The 18,573-nt window shown below is 38.3% G+C and overlaps 1 protein-coding gene across 1 annotated transcript in view; it reads right to left on the bottom strand.

Moving 5' to 3' along the window:
• The window catches only part of KNTC1 (kinetochore associated 1), a 65,859-nt gene that overhangs the window by 20,207 nt on the left and 27,079 nt on the right, over positions 1–18,573 (bottom strand). Inside the window, exons 27-43 of the mRNA XM_068989955.1 lie at positions 18,062–18,165; positions 17,823–17,922; positions 17,246–17,380; positions 16,314–16,433; positions 14,670–14,742; positions 13,511–13,575; positions 9,293–9,573; positions 8,076–8,248; positions 7,352–7,449; positions 6,656–6,794; positions 6,012–6,068; positions 5,347–5,510; positions 4,565–4,669; positions 4,140–4,268; positions 3,385–3,501; positions 2,239–2,348; positions 699–906 (exon numbers count right to left, since the gene is read on the bottom strand). Coding sequence (XP_068846056.1) covers positions 699–906; positions 2,239–2,348; positions 3,385–3,501; positions 4,140–4,268; positions 4,565–4,669; positions 5,347–5,510; positions 6,012–6,068; positions 6,656–6,794; positions 7,352–7,449; positions 8,076–8,248; positions 9,293–9,573; positions 13,511–13,575; positions 14,670–14,742; positions 16,314–16,433; positions 17,246–17,380; positions 17,823–17,922; positions 18,062–18,165 — 2,178 coding nt within the window. The remainder of the gene's footprint in view (positions 1–698; positions 907–2,238; positions 2,349–3,384; positions 3,502–4,139; positions 4,269–4,564; positions 4,670–5,346; positions 5,511–6,011; positions 6,069–6,655; positions 6,795–7,351; positions 7,450–8,075; positions 8,249–9,292; positions 9,574–13,510; positions 13,576–14,669; positions 14,743–16,313; positions 16,434–17,245; positions 17,381–17,822; positions 17,923–18,061; positions 18,166–18,573) is intronic.

The raw sequence follows: 18,573 nt of genomic DNA on the forward strand, positions 1-18,573 counted from the left end.
TCTTGCAGTCATATAATTTTATTTCCCCATCCATCCACCTTCATTCCCCCATCAAACTACCCCTTGACCTCAAAGTTCCAATTCTTAGAAGATGCCCTAAAAAAAAGAAAAACCAGACAAGAGCACAAATATGTGTGTATGAAGATATTCCTTGTAACAACTTAGAGTAATTAAAATTTGCAAGCAATATAAAAGTCCATTCATAAAAGCCTGGTTAAACACAGGATATTTCATCCACGTAATGGAATAATAAATACATATCTACCAAAAATGGGAGAGATGTCTATTTACTGACATGTAAAATATGTTAAATGAAAAAAAGAGAGTAAAAAGATAGTATATTTAGTCTAAGATCTAAGATATCTACCGAACTATTAACTTTTCATTTCTAGGAATGGGATTATGGGGAAACTTACTTTTTGATTTATACCCTTCTTTGTAGTTTGATCTTTTTCAAAGAATATGTGCTATTTTTAAAAGTCCGGAAAAAAAGGGCTATTTTTATTTGGGTAGGGGGAAGACAGGAAAAGTACTATATTAAATTATAATAAGAATACAGAAATCTAAAATTTTCTGAAAATACTTTACAAAAAAATACAGGACTTACTTTCCCAATTTGTTACCATATATACCTGATTAGTTAAGGGTAGGAGGGCTGTTTGAAATGACCCGATGCATTCATTTCACCATTCATCTACCTTATGCAGTATTCCACTAAGACTGATGACCAAATCCTTTGTGCTTGTCAGTAAAGGAACCATCTCGAGGGCTTTGGCCAGGAGTTTGGAGCGCTGCTGCTTTGTGGATCCTGCGCTCACATCTTCCTGGCTCTGGCCGGCATTCGTGTTATGGAGGAGTGTTTCAATGAACAGCTGAAGGGCCGCATCAGCATCCAGCTGAAACGTGCTGAAATGAGCATTCAGTTACACATGAATCTCCCAGAATGCATGCCTTTCTAGACAGAGCTTCTGGCAGAAAACTCAGGTTTACACATGACAATTTTAAAGTCACTCCCTGAAATTCTAAAGGTCATCTAAATTTATTCAGTGGGACTGCCTGAGGCAAAAGAGTCACTGTCAACCAAAGAAAAATCACCGATGCCATGTGAGCATAAAGATGGTGAAATGAGCCTGACAGAATTAGAGCTCTTTAAATTTCACAAAAGAGGTCAATACCAGAAAACAACAGGCAAAAATCTCCCAGTTTCAATTAAAAAAGAAGAGGGGGTGTGTGTACTTCATTCTGGCTTTGCAGCAGTCCAAACTGAAGAATGGCAGTTTTGTTACACTGGAGTACAGGTAAATCAGAGCTACTTAGAGCTATGAGTAGCATCCTGACTTGCAAGTCCAGGATGGTGACAGCCAGGGACAATACTCCCCACCACCCTCAAGGACAAAGAACTAGATCCCTGTCTGGTGAGGAAGGGCACTCAGCAGTCTCACTATCAAGAACTCAAGATTCCACTCATCTGTCACAAACTGGGTGAGGGTTACGCCATCCGTGGTATTTTAGAAATGATCACTTATTATCTGACCTCTCGCAGGGCACCTGAGAGGGGTATGTTCACTCATACGTAAACTGGTAATAATATACAATAAAAGTGAAATGAGATGTGTGGAAAACCACTCTGAAACTAATAATGGCCCAGCAGATTTAATACCTAAATTTATCAGACAGATAAAACTGAAATGCAAATTACAAATCATTTGACTATTCTCATTACACTAAGCTGTATCTATAACATTTATTCTTAGATTTTTAAAGTTATTTTTTTAAAAAATTCTCCCTAAATCATACTTTCCACCAATTTTAACTTAAGATTGCTTTGAGCCCCTAAGTTGATCTGATACAGAAGTTTACTTGCTTGGAAGAACATCCCAAGCTTCTCTGATCATGTAAATGGTCTGGATTCTGGAATACCTATTAAGACCAGATTCCTTGGCCTCAGATCCACTGAATCAGAACCAACAGAGGGACCCAGGAATCAGTATTTTTAACTAAGGGCCCTAGGTGATGCTTATCATGAGGCAAGCTGGGAAAACACTAAACAGTGAATTTAAAAGGTGATATAAGAGAATTTAATCTGGTTTGGAGTTACTCAGTGTGGGGTTGAGCAAAAGAAAACATCAGAGGTCATGGGTCATGTGTAATAATTATTGTTAATCACTGTGTTCTCTCGTTAGGATTACCAGTTTGTTACGCTAATAGCAAAAATACCATTGAGATTTAAAGAATTACCTGCAATATTCCAGAATGATGCTTGTGTCCATATCTATATTCTTCACGAGAGCTTTGATGAGGTCTTTCTTGGTGAGAAAATGTTGCCTGAAAACTGGCTGGAAAGAAATCTAGAAATAAAAAGAGCAAAAGAAAAAACCTGCTAAACTGAAATGTATCAGAATAAGGGTACCGTCGTGTTGTGCCCTTTCACTGTCCAATTTTATAGAGAAACATTTTTCTATAGCTCCTTCAACTTTTACATTACTCAAGTTGAGCATCACTCTGAAATTTCAGGTCCAAAATCTCAGTCATACTAACCCCTGGCGCTTCATCACTAAAGTATGGCAGTTAGCAACATACAGTCCCGTTCTGGAATAGAAATGAGGCTTCAAAATACATATTCAAAATATATTCTTCAGTGGTTCCACTCCTGATAAGCTAACTATTTGCAAATAAAATAAAATGCTTTACATTCACAGTAAAGAAGACAGGATTTTGTTTTTGCCAACTGAAAAACAAGGGCCACTTACTTCTCCCTGGGAGGAGTTGCTGAAGCTTAGTACACCTGTATTTACATTTATATATATTATCTTTAACTTATTAACACACAATAAAGTATGAGGTTAAAGGGCAGGCCTGGAATAGCTTTAAGACAATTAATACTAGATACATTCCTAATGAGGAGGCTTAGTAGATGAAATATCAAGCTTCTAATTTACTTAAAAATAGAGCAAAACGAAAATGAGGCAAGAGGTCCTTATTTCTTTGAGATTGAAAATGTGGGTACTTCATTTACCTAAAACTTATGTGCCATAGTTTATATTTACATATAACCCCTCCAAAGGGCTTCCCTGGTGGCTCAGTGGTAAAGCATCTGACTGCAAAGCAGGAGACATGGGCTCAATCCTTGGGTGGGGAAGATCCCTGGAGGAGGGCACAGCAAGCCACTCCAGTAATCTTGCTGGGAAAATGCCATGGACAGGAGATGAGTCTGGTGGGCTACAGTCCATGGGGTTGTGAAAGATTTGGACACAACTAAAGTCACTGAGCACGAGCTTGAGCAACCTCTCCAAAAGGAAAGGACAATGAGTCCTTTGTTTTACATTTTTCAACTGGGTAATTATCAGAATGGATGAAACTTCACAGCACTTGAAGAATACTCACACCAAGTTTACTAAGACGAATACCCCACCGGGCATCAGTACTGAGTTCACAGAACTTAAACTTCGTTTCTATTTCCTGACAGAGACTGGCCAACTGAGAGCCCACCAGAGATATTGCCTAAAAAGTTAAAATAGAATTAAAATTCAGTTGCAAATAGACAATGTTTTAATACTTTTTGTGCAAAACTCAACGATAAAAGTCATAATCTTCAGTCTTTCTTTATGGTAACAGTTGGAATGTTACATGTTGCTTTGTAAACCATCATTACTTACACTTAGGTAATAATTACTTTGGTAACTTGGCTTTTAGTGTGATGCCATAAATTTAGTCTGGATTTCGTTCATAAGAAAAGGCCCAATTTGAGCAATACTACAAGTAAAATCCCCACAAAGGGCAAATTTTAAAACAAACATTAAAGACAAGTTTTGCATCCATTAAACTTGTCCTATGAAAAAGAACTGGCCCGTGAATCTAAGGTTTCAAATACACTAGAATAAGAATAGGCAGTGAGGTTCTGTGGCTGCATACAGATTTAAGAAATAAAAAAATACAATTCCCTGGGTTAAGCAATGCTTAGGATCTTCATATGCAATCTCTGGTGTGTCACTAGTTAAGGAAAAGCTAATAGAAACCATGTGAGTTAGCTTGATGATGCTTCTGCTAAATTTTGAAAATCTGGTGGCAAGACCAGTTTTATCTCTTTTGCTAAATCTTTAATTCTTCAGGAACCAAAGGTGTGCCTCCTTAGGTCATACCAATATTTTGTCATAATTCTGCCATGCTTTATCTGTGAGCTTCCAGAGATTCTCAAAGACTTCTTTTTGCGGTAAGAGAGTGCAGTACCCCAGTGCCAAGTCGAGATCCACCAGGCGACAATTAAATACCTGTAGGGAGAAAGCACCTGGAGAAGCAAATTCCTCACAATTAAAACAGAACTCGGTCTCTAATGGCTGATTTGCCACTAAATTTAATTTTAGACTAAGAAAGAACAAGCGTTGCACAAAAAGTTATTTATAGTAAAATAGTTCTGACTTGCTGCTTAGATTTCATGTCTTCTATCACTATTACAAATTTAAGGAAAGCAACTCTAGCAAGTTCTATGTGACAGAGCACACCTTCAGAAGCAGTCAGGGTTGGGGCAGTGGGGCGGGAGAGGAACTTAGCACAAACAAATACTCACTTTGTACAAGAGTGTGGTGGCATTTCCCCTGATAAACGTAACAGCTTTCTCTTTCAATTCCATAACAAGGTGCCTGGATTTAACTAATGGGGCCTCTTCAAACAACTTAAAAAAAAAAAAAAAGGAAAGAATCCTCAGGTCCATTTCTACGAGCGCTTTGAAAACTTTCCTTAAATATTAAGGAACTTTGAAAATTCACCATCCTATGCAAACAGCACTGTCATTTAATCTATAATGACAGAAAGCTGGGACGTGAAGGGGAATTAACTGGGAAAGGACAAAAATAGAACCTTTTAAAATACTCTGTACCTTGATTATAGTGTTGGCGACAATGTGAAAATACATTGGTCGACATACTTAAAATACGTGCATTTAAATTTTGAAAGCTGTACTTCAATAAAGCTGTTTTTTTTAAAAAAAAGAAAAACTGGCATTTAGTAATATCAATAGAGTAGTAGAAATGAATGCAATTCCTTCTGAGACCAGCTTCATAAGCAAGTTATCAATAGATACCTTGTCTTCTAGGGTCTTTTCATAATGCTGTCAGGTAATAATTACAATAGTTTGGGCCACAGTAAAAACAAAGAGCAGATGGACAATTTCCGATAAAATGCAAGTATACATTTTTGTAGATATTCAACAGATGTTTCCTAAACCTGGCAAATAATCCATTTCCTCACTACAAAGCCAAATGGGAAAACGCGGGCCCCAATTCCTTTGTTTAACAGTGCTTTTGTATCTATATTCTTGCAAACTGAAAGTGTTTGTTCTCGAAATAATACCTTTTCACTCAAACTGGCATTCATGAAGCTTGACACAGAGTGCTGAAGGCAGGTACCAAAAGAACCAATCACAAATTTTAGGGCCAGTTCCCACTGACTAGATTCCTGAAGGTTCTGAAGCAAGGCAGAGATGGAATTGATAACAGGTAACATCAGGCTGTCTCCTGTGAAATGATAAAAAAGAATTTTACTTGAATAAAAGTGTTTTAATCTTTAGATTTTTTTTTTTTAAAACAAAGACCATATTTGGAAACTGTCTTCAGGGACGGTCTACTTCTTCAATGCACATAATAGTCATAGAATTGGTTCTCAAAGTTAGTAAATGAGAGTTAACAAGAGGTCTGATTGAAACCGGAAAATAGTTAAGTACATGGGTATGGAGGTACTTTGATTTTAACTCGCTTATTCTGAGATGCTTTAAGTCATGAGCTGAAGAAAACCATTTCTCCACTTGGAAGACCAAAGTGTAGAACAGATTCACAAAAGTTAACACTAGATAAGCCAAATGACCCACTCTCCTGACTGTTTGGAAGAGTAACAATGTAACAGTAGTAACTAAGAAACTAGGACATTGTATCAGGTTCATATTCAGGATTTAAAGAACTTTCTATACTGGCATATTTACAAAATTGAAACAGTGGTTATACATGTTTGAAGCCAAATACCTTCACTGGCGAAGCAGTATGGTAAACTCATAGAATCCAAGGGATATCTCTTGCTTTCTACAAAACAGAATAAATTCAATAATAACTCTTTCATAGAACACATAGTCCCAGGGATACTTTAATATTGTACTCTTATCAAATAACATTCTAAAGCAATCTGCTACTTAAAAAATAAAACAACCCAAGTATACATACAGAAAAATACACAGAAAAGTGTACATCCAGACCAAGAAACAGAACACTAAGAGCTCCCAGAAACTGCCCCCTTGTCTCCTTCTGGTCAACCCCCCAAGAGTAACCACTATCCTCATTTCCAATAGCATGGCCTCCTTATAGCTTGTTCTTTACATAAATGAAATCATACAATATGTATTCTTTTATTCCTTGCTTCATTTGTTCAGCATTATGCCTGTAATATGGAGACGAGCACAGCAACCCACTCCAACATTCTTGCCTGGAGAATCCCATGGACAGAGGAGCCTGGCGGGCTATTGTCCACAGGGTCACATAGAGTTGGATATGACTGAAGCAACTTAGCACGCACACACTCATGCCTACAATTGATTCATCCATGTTACTGTGTGCAGTTCCAGTTCCAAACCCAGAAATACACAGGAAAAAAATATTACATAGATGAGAATTACCAGCCAGAGGTACAAGTGATGAAATCAATTCATAGATGACAGGGAGCACCATCTGTGACTCAAGAACTATTCCATCTTCACTGAAGAAGTCACAGTAAGACCACTCCTCATATGGATCTTTATGAGTTCCGAAAGAAGTCTGAATATCAAAGTATACCGAAAACACATAGATAAGGACACTGTGGGACACAGATACCCTCTTCACTGAGTAGAATCCAGAATCAGACCTGTTAGAGCCAAATGTAATTTTAGCCAGACTATAAGGTCTGTTTCTTCTGGTCGAGGGCTTAAAATAATGCTGCTTTAAGTTCAATTATTGCTCAGGGCATTTCCTGGCAGTCCCGTGGTCAGGATTTGGTGTGTTCACTGTGGGGGTCCAGGTACCATTCGTGGTCAGGGATGATCCCACAAAGTGTGAGGCCAAAAAGTAAAATAAAATAAATAGTTACTCTGGACAATGTCCAGAGATGCCTTGTTTGAGGCCCACTGTTTCAAAAGAGTGCAGCAAATTAAAGCCAATAAATGTGACTAGAAACGAGAAGTGGTCTCACGTCCTTCAGTAGTTCTCTGGTGTAGAGTAAGAAAATATAAGAGGTTGATTCAGTATTTTTATAAACTATGCAAATAATTTAAAAGTGGTGTATAATGGATTGGGCTGGGGTTTTGTTTAAGGGAAAGAAATTCAGAGCAATTTACTTTCGTGAGAATTCCACAATCATCCATTTGGCACTGTCTGGAAAGCTCTACTGCCATCAAAGTATATTTACAGAGTTCTAAGGCATCCAGTAAAAAACCTGAAAGTGGAGAAAAATCATTAAACTATTATTTCATGTGTTTAGAATAACAACAACAACAAATCTTTTTAATAATTACCATTCAGAATCCTAAGACAGGCCACAAAGTAGACAGAAAGGTTTTCACATAGCTTTGACTACCCTAAATAATACAGGTCAATATTTTTCTTAAGCTTGACTGGAAAGTAACATCAGATATGGGGAGGAAAGGAATTTCACCATCTCCTGAAAGTGAGTATTGTCAACAGTCAGAAATGACATTGCTGGGACTTCTCTGGTGGTCCAGAGGCTAAGCCTCTACACTCCCAATTCAGGGGGCCTGGGTTCGATCCCTGATCAGAGAACTAGATCTCACCCACTGCAACTAAAGACCCCGCTTGTTACAACTAAGACCTGGCATAGCCAAATAGATAAATAAATATTTTTTTTAAAAAGGACATTGCGAACTTTGGAAATATTTAAAAATAGTAATCCCCACAGAGATTCAATTATAAGTGCCCCTTTGTGAAAGGGGGTAACGATCTCTCCATACCTTCACATGGCCAGTTGTAAGAGGAGAGCATTAGCTACACAAAAATGGAATGAAGCAGAGAACATAAAACTATGTAGATTATAAATCTTGTCACCTGGACTGCAGATGGTGGCAGCCTGGCATGCAAGCTCGTGTATCTCAGAGGGAAGATTTAGACCCACAGGTACTGTCATTGGAACGCCACTGGCCAACATGTGACACAGCTTCTGACACGTCAGAAACAGGAACTGCCCAGTGTCGGTATTGCAGTGATATTTAATCAAGTCCCTTTAGAAGAAAGCCAGTATCAGAAGTTAGAACACTCACATGGGAAGCAGATGTGTTTGCCTTACTTGGACTAATGTATAATCACTACCAGCAGGTACAATGTCTTTAAATGTTTTCAGTCTACAGTGAAAACTCGCTTGGGGTAGTGTTGTAGTGCAGGATGACCTACACTCAATGGTTCAGTTATCTGAACCACTCAGATACTTGGGGGTCAGTTACTAGACTTCTACGCTCCCTCTTTCTGACTCAGGCGACCAAGACAGGCTCTCAAGGTGAGAAACCAAGAGTCATTTCTGCGGAAGTGAAAGGGTCACCAGCCCTACCTATCTTTTTACATTTTTTATTGCTTCTTGAAAATTAGGCTTATACCTTTAAAAAAAATTGTTGATTACAGTTGCTTTACAATGTCGTATTAGTTTCTGTTGTGCAGCAAAGTGAATCAACTATATGTATACATATATCCTCTTTATATATATATGCATATACTCTTGTATATATATGAGTATAGACACATACATATACTCTTTTCTCTTTTTTTGGATTTCCCGTTTGCTGCTGCTGCTGCTAAGTCACTTCAGTCGTGTCTGACTCTGCGCGACCCCATGGACTGCAGCCCACCAGGCTCCTCTGTCCATTGGATTTTCCAGGTAAGAGTACTGGGGTGGAGTGCCATTGCCTTCCCCAGATTTCCCGTTTAGGTCACCACAAAGCAGAGTTCCCTGTGCTATACAGTAGGTTCCCATTAGCTATCTATGTCATACATAGCATCAACAGTATCTATGTGTCATCTCAACCTCCCAATTCATCCCCCTCCCCCATTCTCCATGGTGTCCGTATGCTTGTTCTCTATGCCTGCATCTCTAGTTTTGCTTTGTAAATAAGAGCACCTATACCAATTTTTTCAGATTCCACATGTATGTGTTAATATACGGTATTTGTATTTCTCTTTCTGACTTACCACCAGCCCTATCCTTATCATCAAAGAAATAAATGAAGTCGGTGTTCCTTTCTGATGAGCTGTGTGATCTGGGACTAAAAACTCACCTGCATTTTCTCAAGGCAGCTTCTACGTTCCCATCGCTCAAGGCCCTCAAGGTCAGCTCGGCTTCCAGCTCTTGCCTGGACACCTGCAGGGTCAGCGCCTGTCGGTGCAGCTTGGACTCAGCGCTCAGCCTCTGCTCCTCAGCAGCCCGGGGCTCTGCTGGCCTATAGGGTTTGTGTTTAGCCTGTGCAACTTGGTGAGCTTTAATGTGCTGCTCCCGGAGATCTGCTACCAGAGAACTCTTGCTGTAATCTTCAAATGAAAGAAAGACCTCAAAGTTCTCCTGCAGTAAGGCAAGCGAGACAAAGCCCCATGTCTGTTCAGTTCATCCATGGCTGAACATCACTGGTGTGTCATGAATCTCTCTTTTCTCCCTTGTAAATTAAGAATTTAAGTCTCTATATTTCAAAAGTAACTTATATAAAGGTTGGGACAGGGGAAAATATCACTTTAACCCAGGGTTTTCCTAACTTCAGCACTGCTGAGTGTATTTGGCTCAGTAATTCTGTTGTAATTCTAAACCTACTGCAATTCTCAGTAATTCTAAACCTAACCCTGAACAGAAGGAGAAAGGGGTTAAGTACTAGGTTTGTGCAATTCCACCCTGGCAGCTTGAAAAAGCCAGCTGCGCTGTTTTCTGTAATAACTCCTGGTTGGCTTCTAACTCCAGAACTAGGATTTATTTTGCCAACCCAATAAAAAAAAAGTCCTCCTGAAGCCCGAGGAAGGGCACCAAGAGGCAGTGGCAGTGAGGGGGACTTTTTTGACACCACACTTTAGAGCAGCGTTTCTCTACCTGCCAGATAACTGTTTCCTGCAGAGGCTGTCTGGGTACAAGAGGTTGTTTAGCAGCATCCTTGGCCTCTCCCTACTACACCTGGCACAAGGAATGCTCCACAAATAGTAGCATAACTAAACACAACTTTGCTTAGATCAAAACTGTTGCTTTAAAAGATCTGCAATTTTCAAACTTAACAAGAATGTGGAGAAGTTAACTCATGCTGAGTCCTGGGTGCTTTACATGAAGACATCTATTGTTTAAAATGGAAGGTCTCAAACTTTAGGGGTGCAGCACCTCTTTATACTCTTAAAAACTATTGAGGGGCGCTTTCCGGGTGGCTCAGTGGTCAAGAATTTGCCTGCCAGTGCAGGAGACAGGTTTGATCCCTGGTTCGGGAAGATCCCACAGGCTGAGGAGCAACTAGGCCGGGGAGCTGCAACTACTGATGTCTGCGTGCCCAAGAGCCCAACGATAGAAGCCACCACCATGAGAAGCCTGAGCATCAGAACTAGAGAGTACCCCCTCCTCTCTGAAACTAGAGAAAAGTCTGCACAGCAATGAAGACCCAGCACAACCAAAAAGCAAAATAGGGCGTCCCCCAAATTTTAATGAGATATCTATCAATGTTTACTGTGTTGGAAATTAAACAAAAATTTAAAATACGTGAGCATATAAAAATGCACATTCTATCAGCCTTTGGAGTGACAATGTTATCACAGCATGAAGCTTCTGAAAACCCCGCTACGCTCATGAGAGAGTATGGATGGAAAGAACAAATCACTTCTTATTTTTGCTATAAATATAGTTTTAATCTGATGGACTCCCTGAGAGGGTCTCAGAGACCCTTGGGATTCCATGGGCTATTCTTTGAGAAACTGTGGTACAATAAATTGCGATAAATTATTTCTTCTTTCAATACTTCAAGATAAAACAGTTGAGAGTTACATTTGCCATTTACTTCAAGTTTTCACAAAGAGATCCTTGTATGTACTCCATTTCCTACTTATCGGTGAGCCCTGATAGCCCTTCTATTTACAAAGTCTTTTCACATTAGGAAAGACCTGGAGCCAAAATAAAGTTAATTTCAAATTTCACATCAGAAGACAGTTAATCCATTCAAAGTGAACAGAAATTAATTTTCAAGAAAAAGCAAATTGCCTAGAATTAAACTATATAGAAAAAAAGTAAAGACATTATGAAGTAGATAGTCATCTTTTGGACCGGTTTCTACATAAAATTTGCTGTCTTTCACAATATTTTGAAACACTATGGTTTCTCAGGTTCCTTCTCTATAAAGGAGAATGGTAATAGTAACCTCTGTGGGGAGCTACTCTGACAATTAGATAGCACATGAGAAGCCCCTGGAATCATGTATAGTACATGGTAAGAACTGAGTAAGTGATGGCTACTGTTAGCCATCATTCAGGGTCATTGGAATTAAATAATCTATACAGATACCTTAAATCAAAATGGTTTTTAAAAAAGGCATAAACGATTGATAGAATATAGTTTAAAAAGAGTTGTTATTTAGTCACTAAGTTGTGTCCAACTCTTTGCAACGCCATGGACTGCAGCACGCCAGGCCTCTTTGTCCTCCACTGTCTCCTGGAGTTTATTCAAATTCATGTCCATTAAGTCAGTGATGTTATTTCATCCTCTGCTCTCTTCTCCTTTTGCCTTCAATTTTTCCCAGCATCAGGGTCTTTTCCAATGAGTCAGCTCTTTGTATCAGGTGGCCAAAGTAATGGAGCTTCAGCTTCAGTATCAGTATCAGTCCTTCCACTGAATATTCAGGGTTAATTTTCTTTAGGATTGACTGGTCTGATCTCCTTGCAGCCCAAGGGACTATCAAGAGTTTTCTCTAGCATCACAATATGAAAGCATCAATTCTTTATCACTCAGCCTTCTTTATGGTCCAGCTCTCACATCTCCACACTACTACTGGAAAAACCATAGCTTTGACCATACAGAGCTTTGTCAGAAAAGTGATGTCTCTGCTTTTTAATACTCTGCCTAGGTTTCCAAGGAGCAGCTGTCTTCTAATTTCATGGCCGCAGTCACCATCCGCAGTGATTTTGGAGCCCAAGAAAAGAAAATCTGTCACTGCTTCTGCTTTTCCCCCTTCTATCTGCCATGAAGTGATGGGACCAGATGCCATGACCTTAGTTTTTTAATGCTGAATTCTAAGCCAGCTTTTTCACTTTCCTCTTTCACCTTCATCAAGAGACTCTTTAGTTCCTCTTCGCTTATATGCGGGTATTCAGGTCAAGAATCAACAGTTAGAATCTTACATGAACAACTGACTAGTTCAAAAAAGAGAACATTTCTTAAAAAGTTAAAACAACACAGAATTGCCATATGACTCAGCAATTCCTCTCCCGGGTATATACCCAAAGGCACTGAAAGCAGGAACTTAATGGATATTTGTACATCCATGGGTAGTGCAGCATTATTGAAAACAGCCCCAATGTGAAAACAAACTGAGAGGCCATCAAGAAATAAACAAAAATGTGATAGAGCTGTACAGTGGAATATTATTCAGAGTAAGGAAGGAAGTTCTTTACATCCTACAACATGAATGAACCTTGAAAACATTATACTAAGCAAAAAATATCAGACACCAAAGGACAAATATTGCATGATTCCACTTGTAGGAAATTTCCAGAAGAGGCAAATTCACAGAGACAAAAAGTTGATTAGAGGTTACCAGGCACTGCAGGAAGAGAGGAATGGGGAGTTATATTGCTGAACAGATGCAAAGTTTCTGCTTGAGGTGATAAAAAGCAGACACCAGTGATGGTTGTACAACATTGTGAATGGAGTCATCACCACTGAATTGTATACTGAAAAATGGTTAAAATGGCCAATTTTACATTGTATGTACCTTACCATGACTTAAACAGTAATGCAGTACATCGAAAGGGTTACTGAATTATACATACACTTCAAATGGATGAGATGTATGGTGTGTGAATTGTACTGTATTAAAGCTGCTTCCAAAAAAAAAAGAGTGATAAAGAATCTACCTGCCCAATGCAGGAAACACAGGTTCAATCGCTGGTTCGGGATTGAAGTGGCAGAGCAACTAATCCTGGGAACCATAACTACTGAGCCTATGATTTACAGTCCGGGAACCACAATGATTGAACCTTTGCACCACAATTACTGAAGCTTATGCGCCGCTAACAAGAGAAGCCACCACAATGAGAAGCCTGAGCACTGCAACTGGAAAGTAGAGAAAAACCCTGCACAGCAAGGAAGACTCAGCATAGCCAAAAGTAAATGAATAAATAAAATTACTTGTTTAAAAAAGAGAAAAGGAAAACCAGTATATCTAAAGTTCCTGAAGGCTGGTGCAGAAAATCTTAAGGAGGAACTGATCATTTATGTCAAATGCACTGATTAGCCAGGTAATAATGTCCAACATGGCTTAACTTACCTGTAAGCTAGCAACAGTTTTAAACTGTTTCAAGGTTTCTTCCCATTCATCCTTCTGTAGATTGTCTGTAATTCAATTTTTAAAAGTTATAGACAACATCCAAATTCTGATAGTATCAGAATTTTTAAAAGCTAAAATTTTAATTCACTTTGGTTTTCTCAAATCTTCAGTAGTTCTTTTCAGATTCTGATAGAAGACAATTTAAGTAAGCACAAAAAGAAATCTAGGGAGGGAGGTTCAAGAGAGAGGGGACAGAAGTAAACCTATGGCTGATTCATGGTGATGTATGGCAGAAACCATACAACACTGTAAAGTGACTGTCCTCCAATTAAAAAAGAAGAAACCTAAGTATTCTCTTTGAAAGTAGAAAAGAGAAGTTTTTTGGTTACATGAGAAATGGCAATTTTTCTGAAATAAATTCTAGATTTTTTTCCCCCCAAGAGAGTTACTTTGGTAATTATTCGTCTGTTCTAACTTTTCTTGTTGGAAATAGTCCATTTATTTTTTCAAAAATTTTGGCCACACCTCAAGGCATATGGGACCTTAGTTCCCTGACCGGGGATCAAACTTGAGCCCTCTCTCCATGGAAGGTGGACTCTTAACCACTGGATTGCTGGGGAAGTCCCTTGCTAACTGTTTTAAGTTCAAGGTTAAATGGTTTTTTCCTCAGTCATAATCAAATGGTAAATGAGCAATGTGAGTAAACAGTGTAAGGCACCAGAGAAATCTAGCCTGGTATTAAACAGTCACTGAAGTATATACAAATGATGAGCTACTCTTAGATGATCCTGCTCTTACACTGCTAATCAAACGAATAAGGCAAGGAAGGCTTTCCCTGAAGAAAAATGTGTGGGATCAAACAAGACAATCAGAGGATTTCATTGGTGGTCCAGCAGCTAAGATTCCACACTCCCAATGCAGGGAGCCCCGGTTCAGTGCCTAGTCAGGAAACTAGATCCCACATGCTGCAAAAAGAGCTGGCGCCGTCAAATAAATAAATATTACAAACAAACGAATGAAAACCTACAGTCAGAGCCAAACAAACAAAAAGATACAATCACAGCCTGTGCACCAGTATGGCAGATGTCACTGATACCTGCTCCTGAAAAGGATCAGTTTTAGAACTAAACCAAAGTGAGGGAACAGAAATGGAAACTACCTTTCTGACTGTTGCAAAGTATTTTAAGAATGTTCACTGATGTCTTCGCTACAGACAGTCTCCAGGCCTTGTCCTAAAAAGAGAAATGCAAAATGAAGTCCATTTCTTGTATCTGCCATTATATAGGTAGTGCATATATAAACAAATACATAAAAAGCACAGAATCAGAATAAATAATAGAAATGGCTGAACAGTCGAAAGGTCTGTGTTATAGGGAGTTGGGCACTCAAGGAAAGGATGATAAATGAATACTATATAAGCTGCTGCTAAGTCGCTTCAGTCGTGTCCAACTCTGTGTGACCCCAATACAAGAAATACCAAACGGACTCTTGGATGTATGATTTAGGGAAACCACAGAATATGCAAATCTCCCACATCACCTTTCAGTTACACTGTAATTAACAAGCATTTGGATTTTGTTTCTTTTAATAAGCTTATACTTATTATTTGAGAAAACATCTGGATAAAGCTCTCTGGAAAAGTTAAAAAAACTGAACTTGTTTAGTATAGAAATCAGAAGTCTAAGAAATAATCATTATCCTCAAGACCAAAAAAGAAAAAAAAACCTTTTTTTTTTAAGATAAGAAAACCAACGAGGGAAAAGCTTTAATTTAAAGAAATGATGTATGTAAAAGGCTTAGTAAGGGTCGGGTTCATATGAAGTACTCAAACATTTTGATGATGGGTTGTAGTTGAAGCTGGTGGTTGAGAACATAGTTTTAAATGAGGCGCTGCCACTTTCCAAATACTCTTGGGAAAGCCACTAATTTTAAAATTTTAGTTTCTAAACTCAATCAGTAAGGAGCTAACAACAGGGCCTCCTTCACAGCGATGTTCACTGCTTTACTGTAAGGAAGAAATGGTAATCCATTTGAAGTACTTTAATGCTTAGGGAACAATAAGAGGATAATAAATTTTAGGTGTTTAAAAAAATCATTTCCCTAAAAAAATGACTGAAGTAGAGACTTCTCTGGTGGTCTATGCTCCCAATGCAGGGGGCTTGGGTTTGACCCCTGGTTAGGGAACTAAATCCCACATGCAGCAACTAAGACCAGGAGCACCCCCCACCTCCAAAAAAAAAAAAGGGGGGGGGGCTGCAATGGGAAAAAAAGAAAAAGATTGAAGTGAATCACTGAGAAAGACTGGCAAGTAAGTATCTCCAAAGGTTTTAAAAACTCAACTCCCATGGATAAATTAGGTTTTTGGTCCCTTATCTATCTATCCTAAATTGGCTTTCTGGTAACTGCTTCTAAATTTCAAGGTTCTGTTCTCAGATTAGATATACATTGTTTCTGTGGCTGACATTACTTGAGAGTAATGATTATGCCCCATGCAATGTAAAACATTGTTTACACTTTAAGGCATTAGAGAAAACTATGTCCAACAGGTGCTTCAATTATTCCTTCTGGTCTGCAGATCCTAGATTACTCAGTGTGGGCACAGAGGCACTGCTCCAAGGCAGCCATATTTGTTTTTTATTTCTATATGATAACTTTTTGACACAGTAAACGGGAATTTTCATATTAGGCCACTGTAGCAGTGAGAAGGACAAATACTCTTACCTGTGAGTCTGTCTTTTCTATCCTATTGATAAATAGCCATAAAAACTGGATTTATCTTCATTTTATTTAGTAAAAATCTCACCTCATTAGAAGTATCTGGTTCTTCCTGTAAAGCCAGTCGTGCCCATATGATTACTCTTTCTGCAGTTTTCTTAGCTTCAGCAAAAGGCAAAGACCTCAACAGAAGGACACAGTCTTCACCCTACAATCAGAGTTTGAAAGGAAGAAAAAACAGCTGGTACTGGGAAGCAATGATTTGGATTTACCTCTTAACTTTATTATTTAAAGATGAAATGATATCATTTTGAAAAACAGATTATGATTCCATGGTTTAAACATCTGAAAATTGTTTCATATGACAGAAAACACAAACTACCCTTTGTAATTCTTGGGTATGCCTAACAGTTTTAGAATTATATAAAGACACTTAAAAATACAAAAATAAACCCACATCCTATTCTGGAAACAAAGGATCCTATACCATATATAAAACATGAGCTAAGTTTTGTTAACTACCAAAGACAATGAAAGCTCTTTGCTGCTGCTGCTGCTGTTGTGTCGCTTCAGTTGTGCCCGACTCTGTGCAACGCCATAGACGGCAGCCCACCAGGCTCCCCCGTCCCTGGGATTCTCCAGGCAAGAACACCGGAGTGGGTTGCCATTTCCTTCTCCAAAGCATGAAAGTGAAAAGTGAAAGTGAAGTTGCTCAGTCATGTCCGACTCTTCACAACCCATGGCCTGCAGACCACCAGGCTCCTCCGTCCATGGGATTTTCCAGGCAAGAGTACCAGAGTGGGGTGCCATTGCCTTCTCCCATGAAAGCTCTTTAGGTACTCACAAAATACTTTAAAAGAAAAAAAAACTATAGATAGAGGCCAATCTAACGCCTAATGTTAGTATAACTTTGCTTTAATGCTTGTCTTTTTGTATAATTTGATAGTTAAATCTTTAAAAAAACTGAAAACAAAGAAACCACATATGGATAAAAGTAAGAATAATATAAACCTTTCACACCTGTTCTCTATCAATCAGGTCAATAATCCTTAGACTGTAGATTTCATCTTTAGGCAACATATATGCTTCGGCCACCTTCAAAGCATCTTCTAAAGAAGATGGGACGTCTTGTTTGAGAATGTATCTAACCACCCTCTGAAATAGAGACAATTCATATTTCTTTGTTATGAAATCTCACAGAGAACCCAGAAATCATGTTTATGTAATTAAAACAATGTAGCAAAAACTAAACTGTATGAAGAATTAAAACACAATTTGTATTCTGAATTTAATGACAATCCTTTCACTTTTTTTGGTTCCCCTTAGCTTTACTGAGATTTAATTGATAAGTAAAAATTATATATATTTACAGTACACAGATTATGATGTAATCTGCTTCTTTAGCTCCTTAATTATCTGTTGTCTTTACTGTTTTAATAACCAATCAAACACTCTGTTAACATCCTATCTAACAAAAGGAAAGTAGTGAAGAACCTAGGTATATGAATCTTTAAGAATGTAAAACCCGGTCACATTTCCCATGGTGTTCTAGAAGTGGAACAAAGGTGTTAAAAGAGTCTTCAATTATTGGACTTACCATTATTTCTTTGTTTAAGAGATTCACCTCCCTTATTCCATAGCCTCGTAAAAGTTTTTTCATCTCCATTAGTTTGTAACTTTCCTGTAATAGCTTGACCCTAAAAGTAAATTTATTAACATGGACTGTCTTTGTTATGAAATACTAAGAGACACAGAAAGGATAGAAAAAAATGTTAATTTCAACTCAAAACAGTTTATCCAACACCGAAAAAGTAGATCAGGAGACTGTAATCTTACTTGGGATGGTCCATCTCTAGGTGCTGTTTCACCAGCTGCTCCACAGCTGCACTCCAGGGGACCACGGCGGCATACATTATCTTGAGCACAGCATCAAATATGAGCTACCAAGACACACACACACCAACAGTGACTAGACCTTGGATTTACGTTTCATGCAAATTAACAATGCTGCTCAATCTACAGCAGGGGCCCTGTATCTACTGCATGGAAACTCGAGAATATTTGATCTTCTGACAGCAAAACCATGTATTTCTTCCAATATTCACACATCTTAAGTCATTATTTTCTATAGTCTCTGTTTAAAAATGTCTTTTCTATGATTTTATTCACATTTTACAATAATGACTAAAAACAGTGTGAAGTCAAAATAAAGGTATATGATAAATATATTAAAAACTGTATGTTTGTAAGACCATAGAAATGCTGGAAATCCATGCATTCAAATATCCACGTGGTATTTCTGCAGGTGGGAATGAGAAGACTTTCCACTTTTTATTTTCATGAGAAAA

This window comes from Capricornis sumatraensis, chromosome 17 (assembly GCF_032405125.1).
Source record: "Capricornis sumatraensis isolate serow.1 chromosome 17, serow.2, whole genome shotgun sequence".
In the NCBI taxonomy this organism is placed as follows: Eukaryota; Metazoa; Chordata; class Mammalia; order Artiodactyla; family Bovidae; genus Capricornis; species Capricornis sumatraensis.